Source organism: Callospermophilus lateralis, chromosome 6 (assembly GCF_048772815.1).
Source record: "Callospermophilus lateralis isolate mCalLat2 chromosome 6, mCalLat2.hap1, whole genome shotgun sequence".
In the NCBI taxonomy this organism is placed as follows: domain Eukaryota; kingdom Metazoa; phylum Chordata; class Mammalia; order Rodentia; family Sciuridae; genus Callospermophilus; species Callospermophilus lateralis.
Window position 1 is genome coordinate 10058661 of NC_135310.1, and position 15496 is coordinate 10074156.

General features: G+C 38.8%; 2 protein-coding genes across 5 annotated transcripts in view; one reads left to right on the forward strand and one right to left on the reverse strand.

Moving 5' to 3' along the window:
- Nucleotides 1–1283: 1283 nt before the first annotated feature.
- On the reverse strand, nt 1284–13415 carry Gtf2h5 (general transcription factor IIH subunit 5). 3 transcript variants are annotated; one of them, XM_076859401.2, is made up of 3 exons: nt 13355–13415; nt 12442–12515; nt 1284–3686 (listed from the first exon to the last, which is right to left on the reverse strand). In XM_076859401.2, the coding sequence occupies exons 2-3, from the start codon at nt 12474–12476 to the stop codon at nt 3506–3508; spliced, it is 216 nt and encodes a 71-aa protein (XP_076715516.1). In that variant the 5' UTR covers nt 12477–12515; nt 13355–13415; the 3' UTR covers nt 1284–3505. The 3 variants fall into 3 exon arrangements, with proteins under 3 accessions (XP_076715516.1, XP_076715515.1, XP_076715517.1); XM_076859400.2 differs by having other exon boundaries at nt 13318–13402; XM_076859402.2 differs by lacking the exon at nt 13355–13415 and adding an exon at nt 13115–13275.
- A 96-nt stretch (nt 13416–13511) lies between these two features.
- The window catches only part of Serac1 (serine active site containing 1), a 62171-nt gene continuing 60186 nt past the window's right edge, over nt 13512–15496 (forward strand). Inside the window, exon 1 of one of the 2 annotated variants that reach the window (XM_076859404.2) lies at nt 13512–13625. The gene's annotated coding sequence lies outside the window, so the exon portion shown is untranslated. The remainder of the gene's footprint in view (nt 13626–15496) is intronic. The other variant, XM_076859405.2, reaches the window with a different exon arrangement.

A 15496-nucleotide genomic window follows, 5' to 3' on the forward strand; every position in this document is an offset into this window, starting at 1 on the left:
TGTATTGCCTATATTTGCAAACTGCATCATCTCTCCATCCTTCTTTTTTTTTTTTTTGGATAAATCTTTTTTTTTTGTAAATATTTAAAGTTTTAGGTGGATTATCTTTATTATCTTTATTTTGCATTTATGTGGTACTGAGAATCAAACCCAGTGCCTCGTGCATGCTAGGTGAGCACTCTACCACTGAGCTACAACCTCAGCCCCTAATCTCTCCATCTTTAACATATACCATTTTTCATCCATTAAGAGACAAAATGGCCAGGCATGGTGGCACACACCTATAATCCGAGTGGCTTGGGAGCCTGAGGCAGGAGGATCACAAATCCAAAGCCAACCTCAGCAATTTAGCAAGACTATCTCAAAAAATAAAAAGGGCTAGGGATGTGGCTCAGTGGTTGAGTGTCCCTGAGTTCAATCCTCAGTTTCTCTCCCCCAAAAAGTACAATTATGTAAAATCACCTGTTATAGCTAATGTTAACAGCAATAAAATTATTAATAATTTTGATTACCATCTATAGTTTATCACAAAAAAGGAGGCTAATGTTTGTTAATTATTATCAGTAATGTTTAGTTACTTTTCACCTGAACTGATTTCTCAATACACCTTTTTATATCAACTGTGATGCAAACACACAGGATCACACTAAATATCCCAAGGAAATGGGGGTTTGAAGGAATTAAGAGTTTCTGATCCAATACAGTTATAAAAGACACTTATCACGAAGTACAACTCTGAGCTGGGGTTGTGGCTCAGTGGTAGATAGAGTACTCACCTAGTATGTGGGAGGCACTGGGCTCCATCTTTAGTACACAAAAAAATAAATAAAGTAAAAGTATTGCACCTAACTACAAAAAAAAAAAAAAAAAAAAAAAAAAAAAGAAGAAGTACAACTCTAAATCAATTTTAGTGCACAGATCCTAGTGACTGACCAGCTACCCTCCTCAAGTTAAAATTTTTTTTTTTATGCAGTTAAGAAAATTCAGGTTAATGCTATCTTTTTCCAATAGAAAAGGCTTTGTTAAAAATAAAACATTATAACAGTAAATTCTCCAGTGCCAAGCCCACAACAAGTCTTGTTCTGGGCATCTAAAGTATGCCAAATCAAATAGAAATCAGACCCCAAGAGACAGGGTGGGTGCAAAGAGTCACTGACACATTTCCTGTTCACTCGCAACCAGACAAGCAAACGAAGCAACTAACTGCAAGGGGACTTCCTACTGTTACACTGTCTTATGTTTCTTAACAGTCTCAAAAGAAAGATATTTAACATTTACCCGAACATAACTTCTTAAAAATAAGAGCTAATGGATGTGTGGGGGGGTGGTTAGTGGAGCACTTGCCTAGCATGTGTGAGGCACTGAGTTAGATTCTCAGCATTGCATATAAATAAATAAAATAAAGGTCCATCATCAAAATAAACACGAATGAACGAAATAAAGACTTCCTTCACTTAATACTCTTTGTAATCCCTGTTCAATTTATAGTTTTCTCCATACCTTTTAAACTCTAAGATTCTACCATATTAATAAAAAAGGTATTAGGTAACAAATGACTGAGGCATATTAAAAATTGATTTAGGGGCTGGGGCTGTAGTTCAGTGGTAGAATGCTTGCCTTGATGTGTGAGGCACTGGGTTCAATCCTCAGCACCATGTAAAAATAAATTAATAAAGATATTGTGTCCATCTACAACTAAAAAAATATTTAAAAATATTTAGACAGGACTAAAATATAAGGTTCAGTAATATTTCAGTACAGCTGGAAATTCTGTAGAAACATATCTTCTACTTACCAAGTTTTAGTACCAGACATATCAGTAATCTATAGAAATTATTTGATTGTGTGGGAATCAAAACTGAGGAATATAGATAGGAATCATAATAAATATGCCAAACTGTGAAAATTTCTAGATTTAAATGAATAAATGAATTAAAATGACGCACAGGTCCTCTGAGTAAACATACTAAAAGGAAGGTGGTAAACTGGGTTTGATATGGTTCCATTATCATCAATAAAGTTCTCTTTCATTGGAAAATTCCCATTATAGGAACCTACCCCCATGGCAATATCCTCAGGAAGGGAGGCACAGTCCCTATCAGAGTTTACATTTCAACCTAATACATTACTTCCCACAAGGTTGGCTGCTCCTGTTTTTCTCTTTCCATTTGTTTAACAAGGATTCTTATTATAGGGAATAACGTATGAGTAAATCTAATTTTCTTTTTTAAAAAATATTTCAAAGATGAGTTTTTATTCACTTTGAAATCCTCTGTATTTTACTGTATATTTTTAACTAGACTAGCAAATAGCATGTAAAAGGGTAAAATCACCTGGTTTAGCTGGATTTGGAGCATATGGATGAAAATGTAAAATTTACTTCCATTAAAGCAGACATCAACTGCATTTCCTTTGTTTTAACCCCCTTATGTCTTAACACACATGTGGCTTCATATGGCAGAGAAGTTTACAAAATGCAATATCCAAGTTGTCCAACCCATCTCCTCCAAGTTATCCATTATGATTGCAGGTATTTTTCCAACTATTGGCTACATATAAATGCATATTTATGCTACCATTTTGTTTGGCCCTCTCATTTGTTTATAAAAGAATGTTTGACTTGACAGGAAAATGTGACCAACAAAGTCTGAACAAAGAAAAAGATTTTAAAAATATTTGAGGTATGATCTCTCTAAATTGCAGAGGCTGGGTTTGAACTTCCATTCCTTCTGCCTCAGTCTTTGATAGGTTTACAGGTATGCATCACTGCCCCCAGCAGATCTGTGAAATTTCTAATTAAAACAAAACAACCATAGCCACAAGTCCATAATCATTAATAAGAAAAGCAAAACAGATACTGAGATTACAATGATCGTTTAAAGGCATGTACACACACTCTTTCTACACATTTATAGTACTGAGGATTAAACCCAGAGATGCTCTAACACTGAAATACATTCCCAGCTGCTTTTATTTTAATTTTGAGACATAGTCTTGTTAAGTTGCCCAGGCTAACTCTGAACTTGCAATTCTTTTGCCTCAGCCTCCAGAGTAGCTAGGATTACAGGCACATACCAATACACTCAGCAACCATTATTTTTTTTCTTTATACCTTTATTTTATGTATTTATTTTTATGTGGTGCTGAGGATCGAGCCCACCACCTCACACGTGCTAGGCGAGTGCTCTACTGCTGGGCCACAACCCCTGCCCCAGCAACCATTATTCTTAATGTATTAAATTGGTATTAAAAAGATAGGAAAAACATGTTTTTATTTTGTTAAAGGATAATAAAAGCCAAATTACAGCCAATTGTTAAAAAAAAAAAAAAAAAAAAAGCTTTAACTTTTAATTCTGAAGTACAACAAAAATCAGTTCTGGGTTTTTGTCTGAACAAATTATTATAGTCTTTCCCACAGCATGCTCCTCAGCCACATAAGCCACCGAATGGAGACAGTCTTTCCTATTTGCTGCTTACAATTCCTAAGCAGTCAATATCTGATATTTTATTTCTGGGTAAGAGAAAAAGCATTTTGGTCCATTAATTCACCTACTCGCTCCTGGAGGACATTAACCAACTCTGCTATTACGAAGACATGAGTGTCATCGATATCTTGAATGATGAACTTCTTCCCCAGGGCATTGGACTCATCCAAGTACAGTAGAAACTGCTTCATGGCAGGATCGCTGGACAGAGGAACACATAATTAGAAGACATCTTGAGTCTAACCACACACAAAGACTTGAGCAAATAGAATTTTTAGGATGATTAAAGTTCTGAATGATTATGCAATTCGTTTTATCTCTCCTTCAGTATGCATTATTTACACAGATAACTTTGTTCTAGACCTGTTAGTGCACGTTTAAGAGAAAGAGGTCACTGATAAAATAATTTTTCACTTTCAAGGGGAAAAAAAGAATATTCAAAGATTTGTAGTTGGGCTGGGGATGTGGCTCAAGCGGTAGCGCGCTTGCCTGGAATGCGTGCGGCCCGGGTTCGATCCTCAGCACCACATACAAACAAAGATGTTGTGCCCGCCGATAACTAAAAAATAAATATTAAAAAAAAAAAAAAAAAAAAGATTTGTAGTTAATAGGACCTAGAGTCAGTTTCCTTAACTGATTTTAAAAAAAAATGAATTTCCTTACTTATCCATGATGATTACATTTAAGAGCCAATAGTTGTTCAGTTCTTTCCTACGACAAATTAACTTCTGAAATGTTAGTAATTTTGATAAGTCAGGGTATATAGAAAGTTAGATCAGGATTCAAGTCCAACTTCAACACTTACGTCTTTGACCCTGATATGTACTAAACCTTTCAGAGCCTATGTTTCCAACCATATGGGAGTACATGTAACAGAACTGAAACCCTAATAATAAAACCACTTTGAGAATACTGAGCTCAAAAATTCAAAGAAGATCCAAATTCAATTGTATTCATTGGTGAATTTTTTAGTTTGTACTAAGCAGAGTAGTTATAAAAGGAGGAAGAATACAATTTCTTGGTAGGTAGTACAGATTTACAGCATTAAAAACCCTGAATAATGACAAAGGTCACTCTTTAGATTTAATATAATCTGTTCAGCAAAAAAAAAACATAAGAATGCCAAATCACATGCATTTTTTTTTTAATTTTTAGAGAAAATGTAATTTTGCACGATCTTTTGGTGCTCTGAGGAATGTCAAAATTAATTATAAAGACAACAATTTAATCCAAGAGATCAGTGCAATTTACTGATAATAAGTTTTATTTAAGTACAAACAAGTATTAAGTTAACAAAGGAAAGGATTTACTTCAGTTACTAGGTGAGTACGGACCTTGGAGTTGATTCTGGGGAGTTTGGTTTTTACTGAATGACATGATTTAATCTACGTACTACAAATTTTAAATGTGAGGATACTAGTTGCTGTACTGAGAAAAAAACTGGAAGCAGCAGAGGAAAGGGTGGAAACAGGGAAAACGTGGAAACCTCAGTAATCCAGATGAGAGAAGATAATGTTAAGGACCAGGAGTCGGTGGTGACCCTGGAAATGAGAAGTGGTTGAATTCTGGATAACTGTGGACATACAGCCAACATAATTTGCTGAGAGTAGACACGAGCTTTGACAGAGAAGAACCAAAGAGATGCCAAGATTTTTGAGCAATGGAAAGATGAAGCCATTTTTTATAGAAATGACATGACATGCCACCAGCTCCCTGAGTACAGCTACAGAGAAGAGTGCAAGAACCGAACCCTGGACATTCCATAATCAAAAGGTTAAGAAGAAGGGATGGGGTTGTACTTCAGTAATAGAGTGCTTGCCTAGCACGTGTGAGGCACTGGGTTCAATCCTCAGCACTATATAAAAATAAATAAAATAAAGGTAATGTGTCCATCTGCAACTTAAAAAAAGAAAGAAAGAAAGAAAGAAAGAAAGAAAAGAAACATCAGGAAGGACTCAGCAAAAGAAATTATGAAGAAGAGACCTAAAGTGTTCCAGAGCTACCGGAACAAAACTGTTTTAGAAAAAAAGGAGTGTTATTTAAAAAAAAAAAATTGTGTTATCTGCTGTTCATAGGTGTAGTAAGAAAGATGAGGACCAAGAACTGACCACCAATGCACAAAGTTATTGACCTTGACAAGAGCAATTTGGATGGAGTCACAGGAGGAAAGCTCCCTGGAGGGGGCTTCAGAATGGGCAGAGAACAATTAGAAGTGAATAGAAATAGGTGTGCTGAGAAAGTCCATGACAATAAGCAGAAAAAAAATGGGAGCACCAGGCTTAGTGGTGCATGCCTGTAATTCCAGCGACTTGGGAGGTTGAGGCAGGAGAATAGTGAGCTTAACGCCAGCCTCAGCAGCTTAGTGAGGTCCTGTCTCGAAATAAAAAAGTGCTGGGATGTGGCTCAGTGGTTAAGTGCCCCTGGGTTCAATCCCTTACCAAAAAAAAAAAAAAAAGTGGGAGCTGGAAAGAGATGTAGGCATCTGAAAAGGTAGGAGGAGCAATAGGCTGCAGGGCCAGTGGAGCTGTAGAACATAGAGAAAAGGTATTGAGGAAGCCAAGGGGAAAGAGGTGGTGGTGATCAGAGTCAGATGCCAGAAAATGAGATTCTGAGATTGCAGCATTGAAGAGGACAGGTCTGGGCATGACTGTGAATGAGTGGCTGTAGCATGGCAGAGGACAAGCTCATTGGAGCTCAGGAAATTGAGTGTGGGGTATCAAAAGGATAGTCTGCATAGATACTGAAATCTCTAAAGATTAGACAGGAGAGCTATTGAAAAAAAAAACCTTCAGAAAAGATTTGGGTGTTTGTGGGTAATTATAAAGAGAATGGCTGATGACTGGCATAGTCTGAGAACCTGAGATTCATGTGTGTTTCTATAGAAAAAGATGGAAGAATTTCCGGAAGTGGTAATGAGGAGTAAGGTAGGTACCAAACCATTTTTTGGCCAAATGGCACAAGATGTATTAGAGGATAAAAGTGACCACTTGGTAGAGGAGGAGAAACCTGGTAATGCTGGGATCAAACGGCCTAAAGAGAAAGCAAGGTTTTGTTACAGGAAAAGAGAATGTTCAGAAGAGGTTCAAGATATAGGGGATTCTGGGCCAGAGTTGTGGCTCAGTGGTAAAGCACTTGCCTGGCATGTGTGAGGCCCTGGATTTGGTACCCATCCCCAACCAAAAAAATAAATAAATAAAATAAAATAAAAATGGAAAAATCCCTGGTACCCACCCCCAACCAAATAAATAAATAAAAATGGAAAAAAGATCTATATAAAAAAAATATATATATAGGGGATTCTGCTGTGTGTCCCAGAAGACAATGTAAAAAGGATTGGGGGAGGGTAGCAGAAGAAGTAATTAAAAAAAAAAATGGGCAGAGAGAGCAGTAAGACAGCAAGATTCCAAGGGATGAGGGATGGCCTGGAGTCTGCAGCTTTCTGGGTGACTGGCCAACAGGAAAAGTAGGCATAAAGGGCAGAATGAGAATGAATATCTCAAGGTAGAAAGGACTGGTGATGGATGAGAGAGAAAATGGGGTCTTTGTACAAAGAGATACACAATGGTCAGATTTAAGCAGATACAGAAAATGTTAAATTTCCTATCTTCAGTCTTTCCCTAATTTTGGCAATTACAGAATAAAAATAAATCTGTAAAGCAGTAACACACTACACATTGAAAAATTTCATTGAGGCAAACAAATTAATCACTGACAAAGAGCAATAGGAGAAAAAGAAAATTAAAAAGAGCTTAAAAAGCAATTCTAGAAGGAACCTGGGGCTGACAGCCAGTTTAACAGGGTACATCCAGATGATATTACAGAAAGAAAATGAGGAGGGAAACCAGGTTCCGCTTCTTTAAAACTACAGTTTTCTTACTCAGATTCTTAAAAACAAAACAAAAAATACCAGCATTTCCCTGTTTTCTTGCCTATATAATGGAGAAGAGGGTGAGGGTGGGGCTAGAGCAAAGAGTAAAGAGCAATTTAGGAGTAGACACAGGTGAGGGGGGAGGGAAGACAAGATCCCTCAGTTTTAGAGTTCAACCACAAAGCTGCACCCTTCCTCCCCTGCAACAAAGAAAAGAGAACTCAAGTGGTGACCCTGGTGCCCACTTTACCCTCCAGGGCCTTTTGGTCCTTGATTGTTAAGATAGTTTCAGGCTCTGTTAAGAACCTCAAAATATCCTATAAAAAAATCACACACTCAGCTGTCCTAGAAGAATATACTTTATAATCTTCAAATCAATTACCTTTTCTAACTTCCCAGCATGACTGGTACAAAATCAAGAGTTTAGCCGGGTGTGGTGGCACACACTTATAATCCCAGCAGCTGAGGAGGCTGAGTACCTAAGCAACTCAGCAAGACCCTGTCTCTAAATAAAATACAAAATAGGGCTGGGGATGTGGCTCAGTGGTCAATGCTCCTGAGTTCAATCCCTGGTACCCATCCCCAACCAAAAAAAAAAAAAAAAAAGAGTAGAAAGAATTCAAGTTGATTTTCAAGCATATACTGAAATTGTGGATAACTGTAATGGTTTGAAAGACTGTTTTACTATTATTTTTTGTTTAAAGATATTTAATGTTTAGGGGGTGTTTCAATATGTAATGTGAGGCCTTAAAATAGTCTTGTCTGAACAAAGGGATATTCTAATTTTTCATGGAGTGTGGGAGAATCCTACTGGCATGGAGAAACAAAACAAAACAAAACAAAAAACCCAAACCGAGTTCATATAGATACTTGGCCAATGTCCTGGAATCAGGGATATTGAACAGAAAAAAATGTTTTGGCAAAGGGCAGATACCTTCCGTCTCAAACAACCTCAGTATATAGCTTCTATAAATGTTTCTGGGGAAAAAACAAATTTACCATGTGTCTACCGAGACTACCAACTCTACAAACTTAACTGGTCAAAGTTGTTAGTACTGTCCATCCAATAAAATAATAATCTTGACTTAATCAATGGTAAATTATCCCTCTGATGATAATTAGGCAACCAGAATATTATTTAAAAATTTTAAAAGCATTTTTTCATAAATAGAACGTTTTAGAAAATGTTAAGAAGGGGCTGGGACTGTAACTCAGTGAAAGATCACTTGCCTAACAGGTGTGAGGCACTGGACTCCATCCTCAGCAGCACATAAAAATAAACAAATAAAATAAAGGTATGCTGTCCATCTACAACTACAAAAAAATTAAAAAAAAATATTACTGAATATGAAATGGTTTTGTTCAATTAAGTTTATTCCCCTCTTATGTTTTTCCTTTTTTCTCTTTTCTTTCCAGTGCTGGAAATTTTATATTTTTAAAATTTTGAAGCCTAATGCACTGCACGCCTATAATCCCAACAGCCTGGGAGGCTGAGATAAGAGGATCACAAGCTCAAGGACAGCCTCAGCAATTTAGCAAGGCCCTAAGGAATTTAGTGAGACCATGTCTCAAAATAAAAAACAAAAAGGGCTGGGGATATAGTTCAGTGGTAAATTGTATCTGGGGTCATTCTGCACTACCAAAACTAAATAAATTTGGAGATAGGGTCTCGATAAATTGGCCAGGTTGGCCTCAAACTTTTAATCCTCCTGCCTCAGCCTCCCAAGTAGCTGGGATTACAGGTGTGTCTCATCATGTCTGGCTCAAATGTTTTCAAAGTCTGGGTTTTGTCTGAATAGATATATGGTGTTGGAGATTAAGGTCTAGCATAATGTATGTAGTCAATAAATATTTGGTCCAAGCCATAAGAGAAAGGGACATCAGGGGTGATATTAAGTTAACCAGCATGACTATACAAAGACCCACGGTTCTAGGTAGAGTAACGGACTCATCCTAGTCCTAAATGACTCCATTTTGATTTTTCATCCTGGTCTGCTGGCATCTAGTACAGGACCTAACCTCAAAACAATGGCTTCCTGGAAGTTCTACTTAATACTTTATCCACTCTGATTCTCACTGTAGAGATAGAGGCTCTAAAGAAACATTAAACAACCTGGAATTTAGGCTGAGATCACAAACTGTGATTCAATTCTATTAACAAAATTCACCCAGTAAACAAATATTTACTAAGCATCTCCTTTTTATTTATCTATCTACCACTGTTTTAGATGCCTGGGAAACTTCAATAAACATGGCTTTATTAAGAAGCAAAGACTCCAGTAGCTTGAAAGGCTGAAGTAGGAGGACTGAGTTCAAAGTCAGCCTCAGCAACAGCGAGGTCCTAGGCAACTCAGTGAGATCCTGTCTCTAAATAAAATACAAAACACAGGCCTGGGGATGTGGCTCAGTGGCCAAGTGCCCCTGAGTTCAGTCCCAGGTACCAAAAAAGACTTATAAATAGTATAAGAAAATAAGACTGGTTTTGCCTTAGGTCTTCCTACTTGCTTCTCAGATAAAATATAGGTTCAGATCAGGTTGGATTAATAACACATATTCCTCCAGATTCTTTTCAGCAATTATGCTGTAAACTGGTTGGAACTTGTACATGCACAATAAATCTTTGCTGCTGAAGAAATTGTATAAGTGCACACAAGGTCTGCTCTAGTACCTGGAATGGGACACAAATGTTTTGTTGGGCATATGCTACTTTTTCAGTAATTGCTGTGGTTGGCTAGATTTGGGAAAATGCTGAATATGAGCCTGGCAGTTGATGGTGGATCTCGAGAGATGTTTTCACTAACCTTGTTTTGACATAAAAATGCAAATTCATAAACATTTTTTATTTAGTTTTTTTTTTTTGTACTGAGGGTTGAACTCAGGGCCTCACACTTAAATATTCAGTTCCAGCTTTATCACTAAGCTACATGCCCAGGCCCCTGGCCTTAAATCTCTGGTACCTAATAATCCTTGGGAGGAAAGAATTTTATAACCTAATGCCTTGATTTTTTTCTATTCACTGAAACAAGGTCTAAATGGCCACAATAATCTGGTTTATTTGCTTAATGTAGTCTGTTAAGTAAAAAACACAGAAGATCATTGTTTTGGACTTAGCTCCTGTACTTAGTAGGCTAAAAATCAAAATGTATACTTAGTAGGCTAAAAATCAAAATGTATACTTAGTAGGCTAAAAATCAAAATGTAGTCACTCATGCTCCTTTTAAAAAAATAGTAATCTGTTAATCAATTTTCTCCTCCTTCCTCCTTCTCTACTGGGGACTGAACCAACAGGCATCCTACCACCAAGCTACATCTCCAGTTCTTTTTGAGATAGGGTCTTCCTAAATTGCCAAGCTTGGTTTCAAACTTGTTGTGATCCTCCTGCCTCAGCCTCCCTAGAGTAGCTGAGACTACAGGGGAACATCACCATATCCGCTCTAACCAGTTACTTTCCCATGGATCCAGCTCATTTCCTTTACATGAAAAGGTGAAACTTCTTGACTTAATAAGGATTAAAAAAAAAAAAAAAGTTTTAAGTTTCTAAGATTCACAATAAGAATGAATCTTCTATAGTGAATTGATGAAAAAGAAATGTTTTGCTTTTGCACCTCAACCCACTACAGTTATGGCCACAGAGTGTGATAAAAGTCTATTTAAGAGGGAGAAGGCATTAAATTTGTGATTAGGTACTATCTGTAGTTTCAGGCATCTACTGGGATCTTGTAAGTTACTTGCTGAGGATATTGGAACACTGGCCATCTATCACACCACACCATCAAAGAGCTTGCATCAAAAACCACCACTTCGCCAGATGTGGTAGCGCACACCTGTAATCCCAATAACTGAGGCTGAGGCAGGAGGATCAAAGGTTTGAGGTCAGCTTCATCAATATAATGAGGCCCTAAGGAACTTAGTGAGACCCTCAAAAGAAAAAAGAAAAAAGGCTGGGGACATGGCTTAGTATTAGATGCCCCCGAGTTCAATCCCAGAAAACAAAACACACCAAACTCATGGCTTCTATTCTGTGTTTACCTCATTCTACATCTCATCACCAAAGCCAACTCCCCTTCCTGTTAATCTGTTTATCTATTTTCTTCCTTAGATACACCCTTACCTCACTGACTGTTTTTGTTGGAATCCCCTCTGCCCAAACTGTAAATCTGCACTATTCACTGGGGAGCGTACTAGTCAGTCATGTGTTACTATACAGTACTTGAAATATGGTTAGTCTGTGAATGTGCTGTAAAATAGACAATGGACTTAAAAAAAATTTTTTTTTTGGTGGAGGGGAGCACATGCTGAAAAAATACTACTTTGGATATGTTGGATAAAAAAATAATTTCATTTGACTTTTTAATGTGGCTCCTACAAAATTAAAGCCTATACATGTAGGCTCAAATTATATTTCTTTTGGATAGTGCCGCTTTAAATGTTGGCACCCTAGGGTTTGGCCTTGCTTCTCCTGAGCCTTACCATCACAGTAAACAAACAGTATGATCATCCATCAATGGCTCATATTAGGGCCATAACAAGACAGACAGTAATATTTTTGGACAAGTGTGTTCAGGGTTTCCAGATGAAAGAATTATTGATGGTGCAAACAACCAAGGGAAGACCAATTAAGGTTTTAAGACTGCATGGTATTTAAGCCATAGACTTTAGACTGCTTTTGAGTAATTCAACTCTGTCAATCATCTTTTTAGTGTGCAAAGGAGTTCAAGAAACCTGATTTTTTCCCCCCTTTTTAAAAACCAGTTGGTAATGGAATTGTGCAAACCCTAAAATTCTAGTCAACTCCTGATGGTTTGAGAATATGGCACTAACTGTTACTCTATAAGGCCTAATCTAACAAATATGCTACTTCAGATCAAAAATCGTTGGAAATTGTGCCAATTACATCAATTTAACAGACACTGAAATTTGGCACCTGGAAGTAACTTAGCCAACAAAATCTCACTTGTTAAATAAGAAAACTGAAGTAGAAAAAGCTTATTTGATTTCATCCAGATTTTACACAGACAGGATTTTAGAAAATGATATATGTAAATCAAGCTTTGATATGTAAATTTAAAACTCATCAAAACTACTAACCATTCTATAAGCACTCCTTTCAAGACGTTGACCATCTTTTTTCCAGTCAGAAGGTGCAGATGACCTCAATAATCCTAATAGAAAGAAAGTAACACGAAATTCAGAAGCATCAACTTGAGTATACTTAAATAAGACAAAATATGAAGTGTCCATCAAATTGTGCTAACATTAAAACACACAGACATTCTGACCATTTAACAAAACTAAAATTGTATACCTGAAATGCACAAATGCTATTAGCAAACAACTTCTACCAGCAGCCAATTAACGAAACTCCCCTTGGCATGCCCATCCCAGGTGTAAAGCAGGTCCATTATGTAAACCTTTCTCATTCAGGAGAAGGATAAAAGGTCAACTCCCAGAGGAGTTTCACAACGGTAGAGATGAAAGGACCCTTAAAATTCACACAGTGATTCGGGCTAGGGATGCAGCTGAGGGCAGAACGCTTGCCTCACATGCACCAATTGGGTTCAGTCCCCAGTACTGGAAGGAGGAGAAAAAAAAATTATGTAGTGATTCAACAATCTCATTTCAAAGATGATCAAATGAGATTAGGTTAGTTCCCGGCCTCGCTTCAAAGAAACAGTAGAGCCAGGGCTCCAGATAGTAGGCTCCTTTGCTAAACCACCCAGTCTCTCCATGATCTGCGCTCGAAGGAAACTGACCAGCGTACCCCCAAATTAGCCCTCCGGCCCAAACGCCCGGGGGCAGGGCGACACCCCAGAAGGAATCCACGAGACAGCGCGGGACAGCTGCCCGGCACGCCACGAAGGGCTCGAGGAAATGCGGGACAGCGCCCTGACCCCAGGGAGGACAGGTGCCGGGCCTCTCCTTCCTCTCCGCTCTTTATTCCGAACCCCGCGGTCTTCCACGCACCGCACTCTCCCCAGCAGCTCAGAGGATCACCACGGACCTCCGCCCACAGACCCAGCAGAGCCTCGGCGTCGCCCACACAGTGCTCCGGCGCCTCTACGTCATCGCGCCAGGCACGCTCTTGTGGGCGGAGCGCGCCGGCGAGAGGCGGAGCGAGCTAGGCCAATGGGCGGGGCATGCAGGGGCGGGGTCACGTGCCGGCTGCCACCTGAGGGGATATCTCCGGCTGACAGCCGCAGAGAAGGGTGGTAGCTCCCGCTGGCGGGTTCCGAGGGAGCGGTTGGCGGCAGGCCGAGTCCGCGTGCTGGCAGGTAGGAAGAAGAGGCGGGCTCGTGGGTTGGGCGGGGGCGTCGGTGAAGCCGGGCGCGTAGGGGAGTGGGGAGCGGTAGTCCGACACGGCCGGGGCGCCCCCGTGAGGGCGCGCGGCCCCGGCGCGACCTGCGGATCCGCCGCGGGCGTGAGGGTCTCTCTCTGGCCCTCTGAAGCTTGGCTTGCTTTTCTGGTTCGCTGTGGCGCTTCTCTGGTTGCTCCCGAGGCCAGGGGGAGCTACCTCCTGGTGCACCATCCAGGTTCTGTTAACAAGATGATGACCAGAAGGAAGCAGCCCATCGGACACTCCTGAACCTGCCGGATCCCACCTTCTAGCTCCCTGACCCCTGGAGACTGGGGAGACTGGATACCGATTTAGTCTCGAAAACCTGTAACGGTCATTTTAAAGCGAAAGACCACAGAAGGTTCTAAAGTTAATTCCTTTCCGAAATTCTGATGTAGTCTTAATGGAGCTCTCCATTTTTCCAAGTTGCCATAGGTTCTTGCTTTCTGTGCATTGGGTTTTATTGTACTTCCACAATTAAGCTTGTGTAGCTTTTTGCTTCTTGTGTTCTTGTGATCTCTTATGAGCCCTTGCTTTCCTACTTATTTCCCCCTTCCCTTATCTCAAATCTTTTCTTTCCATTGGTTCCTATGTCCTTCAGCTCCTTTTAAAATTTGCCTCGTTTAGTTTTTCCCAAGCCTCTTTTCCTTGCTTTTGTTTTTCCCTGCCGACTTTCCCTCCTTGAGAATCAGCCCTCCATTTCGTGAGTTCCTTTACCTTGAACTGCCATTCTTGAGCTCCAGGTGCTGGACGGATGCCTGCACTTTAATGACTTGTGTGTAATCTGACGCCACCTTTCAAATTGAAACCATTTTCATCACTCTCTTTCATTCTTCAAAACCTGCTTTTCTTGCAAGCATCCAGATTTAAAACCTGCATCCATATTTACTCAAAAACAATCTCTGTACCTGGAATATACCAGGCGCAATTCTACACACTCTGGGTGCCGTGGTAAACAAGTAACTAATTTTAGTGGGGCACAGACACACCAGGTAACAAGAAGATACCAGATGGTGATATGATAGTGACTGAAAGGGTTACATTGGTTAAAAGAAATAGCCTTCAGTTAATATTTCTGAGTAAAACAAAAACAAGAAAAATAATATATATTAGCAACAATTCACCAGAAACTTTAATGATAAAGAGGTACCATTCACAATGGCATTCAAAACTGCAAGTGTCTAGAAATAGGTCATCTAAAGCTGTCTGGTCCTTTAGGTAGAAAATTGTAATGTTAATTGAAACACATAAAAGTACACCAAGTAGCTGAACAGATAGATGTACAATATTCATGATTGGGAACACTCAATGCCAAAAAGATAATAGGTTTCTCCAATTCTATACATTCTGTGCAGTGTCAGTGAAAATCACTGTGTAGTTTTCATGGAATTTGGCATTCTAAACCTATAATTTATGTGGAAAGTCAAAGTACCAAGAATAGCTAAGTCAATTTCAAAGAAGAAAATTAAATATGGCCCCTCTCTACTAGATATTAAAGCTTAATATAAACTTCTAATAATTAAGACAGTATGATATTGGTTCAGGGATAAATGAGATTCATGGAACAAGATACAGCATCTATAAACACACCCATATATATATGGGAGCTTTGTACACTAAGTTATATCACAAAGTAAGGGGAAAACTGTTCAATAAATGATGCAAAGATACATTAAATCCATTTGAAATAAAGACAGAGTTCTTGCTTCATACCATTTAGAACAGTAATTTCTAGATGTATTAAAGAACTTAATCTGAAATACACATTTTTAAGATATTTAGAAAAAAATATGAGACTTATGTTGTCTC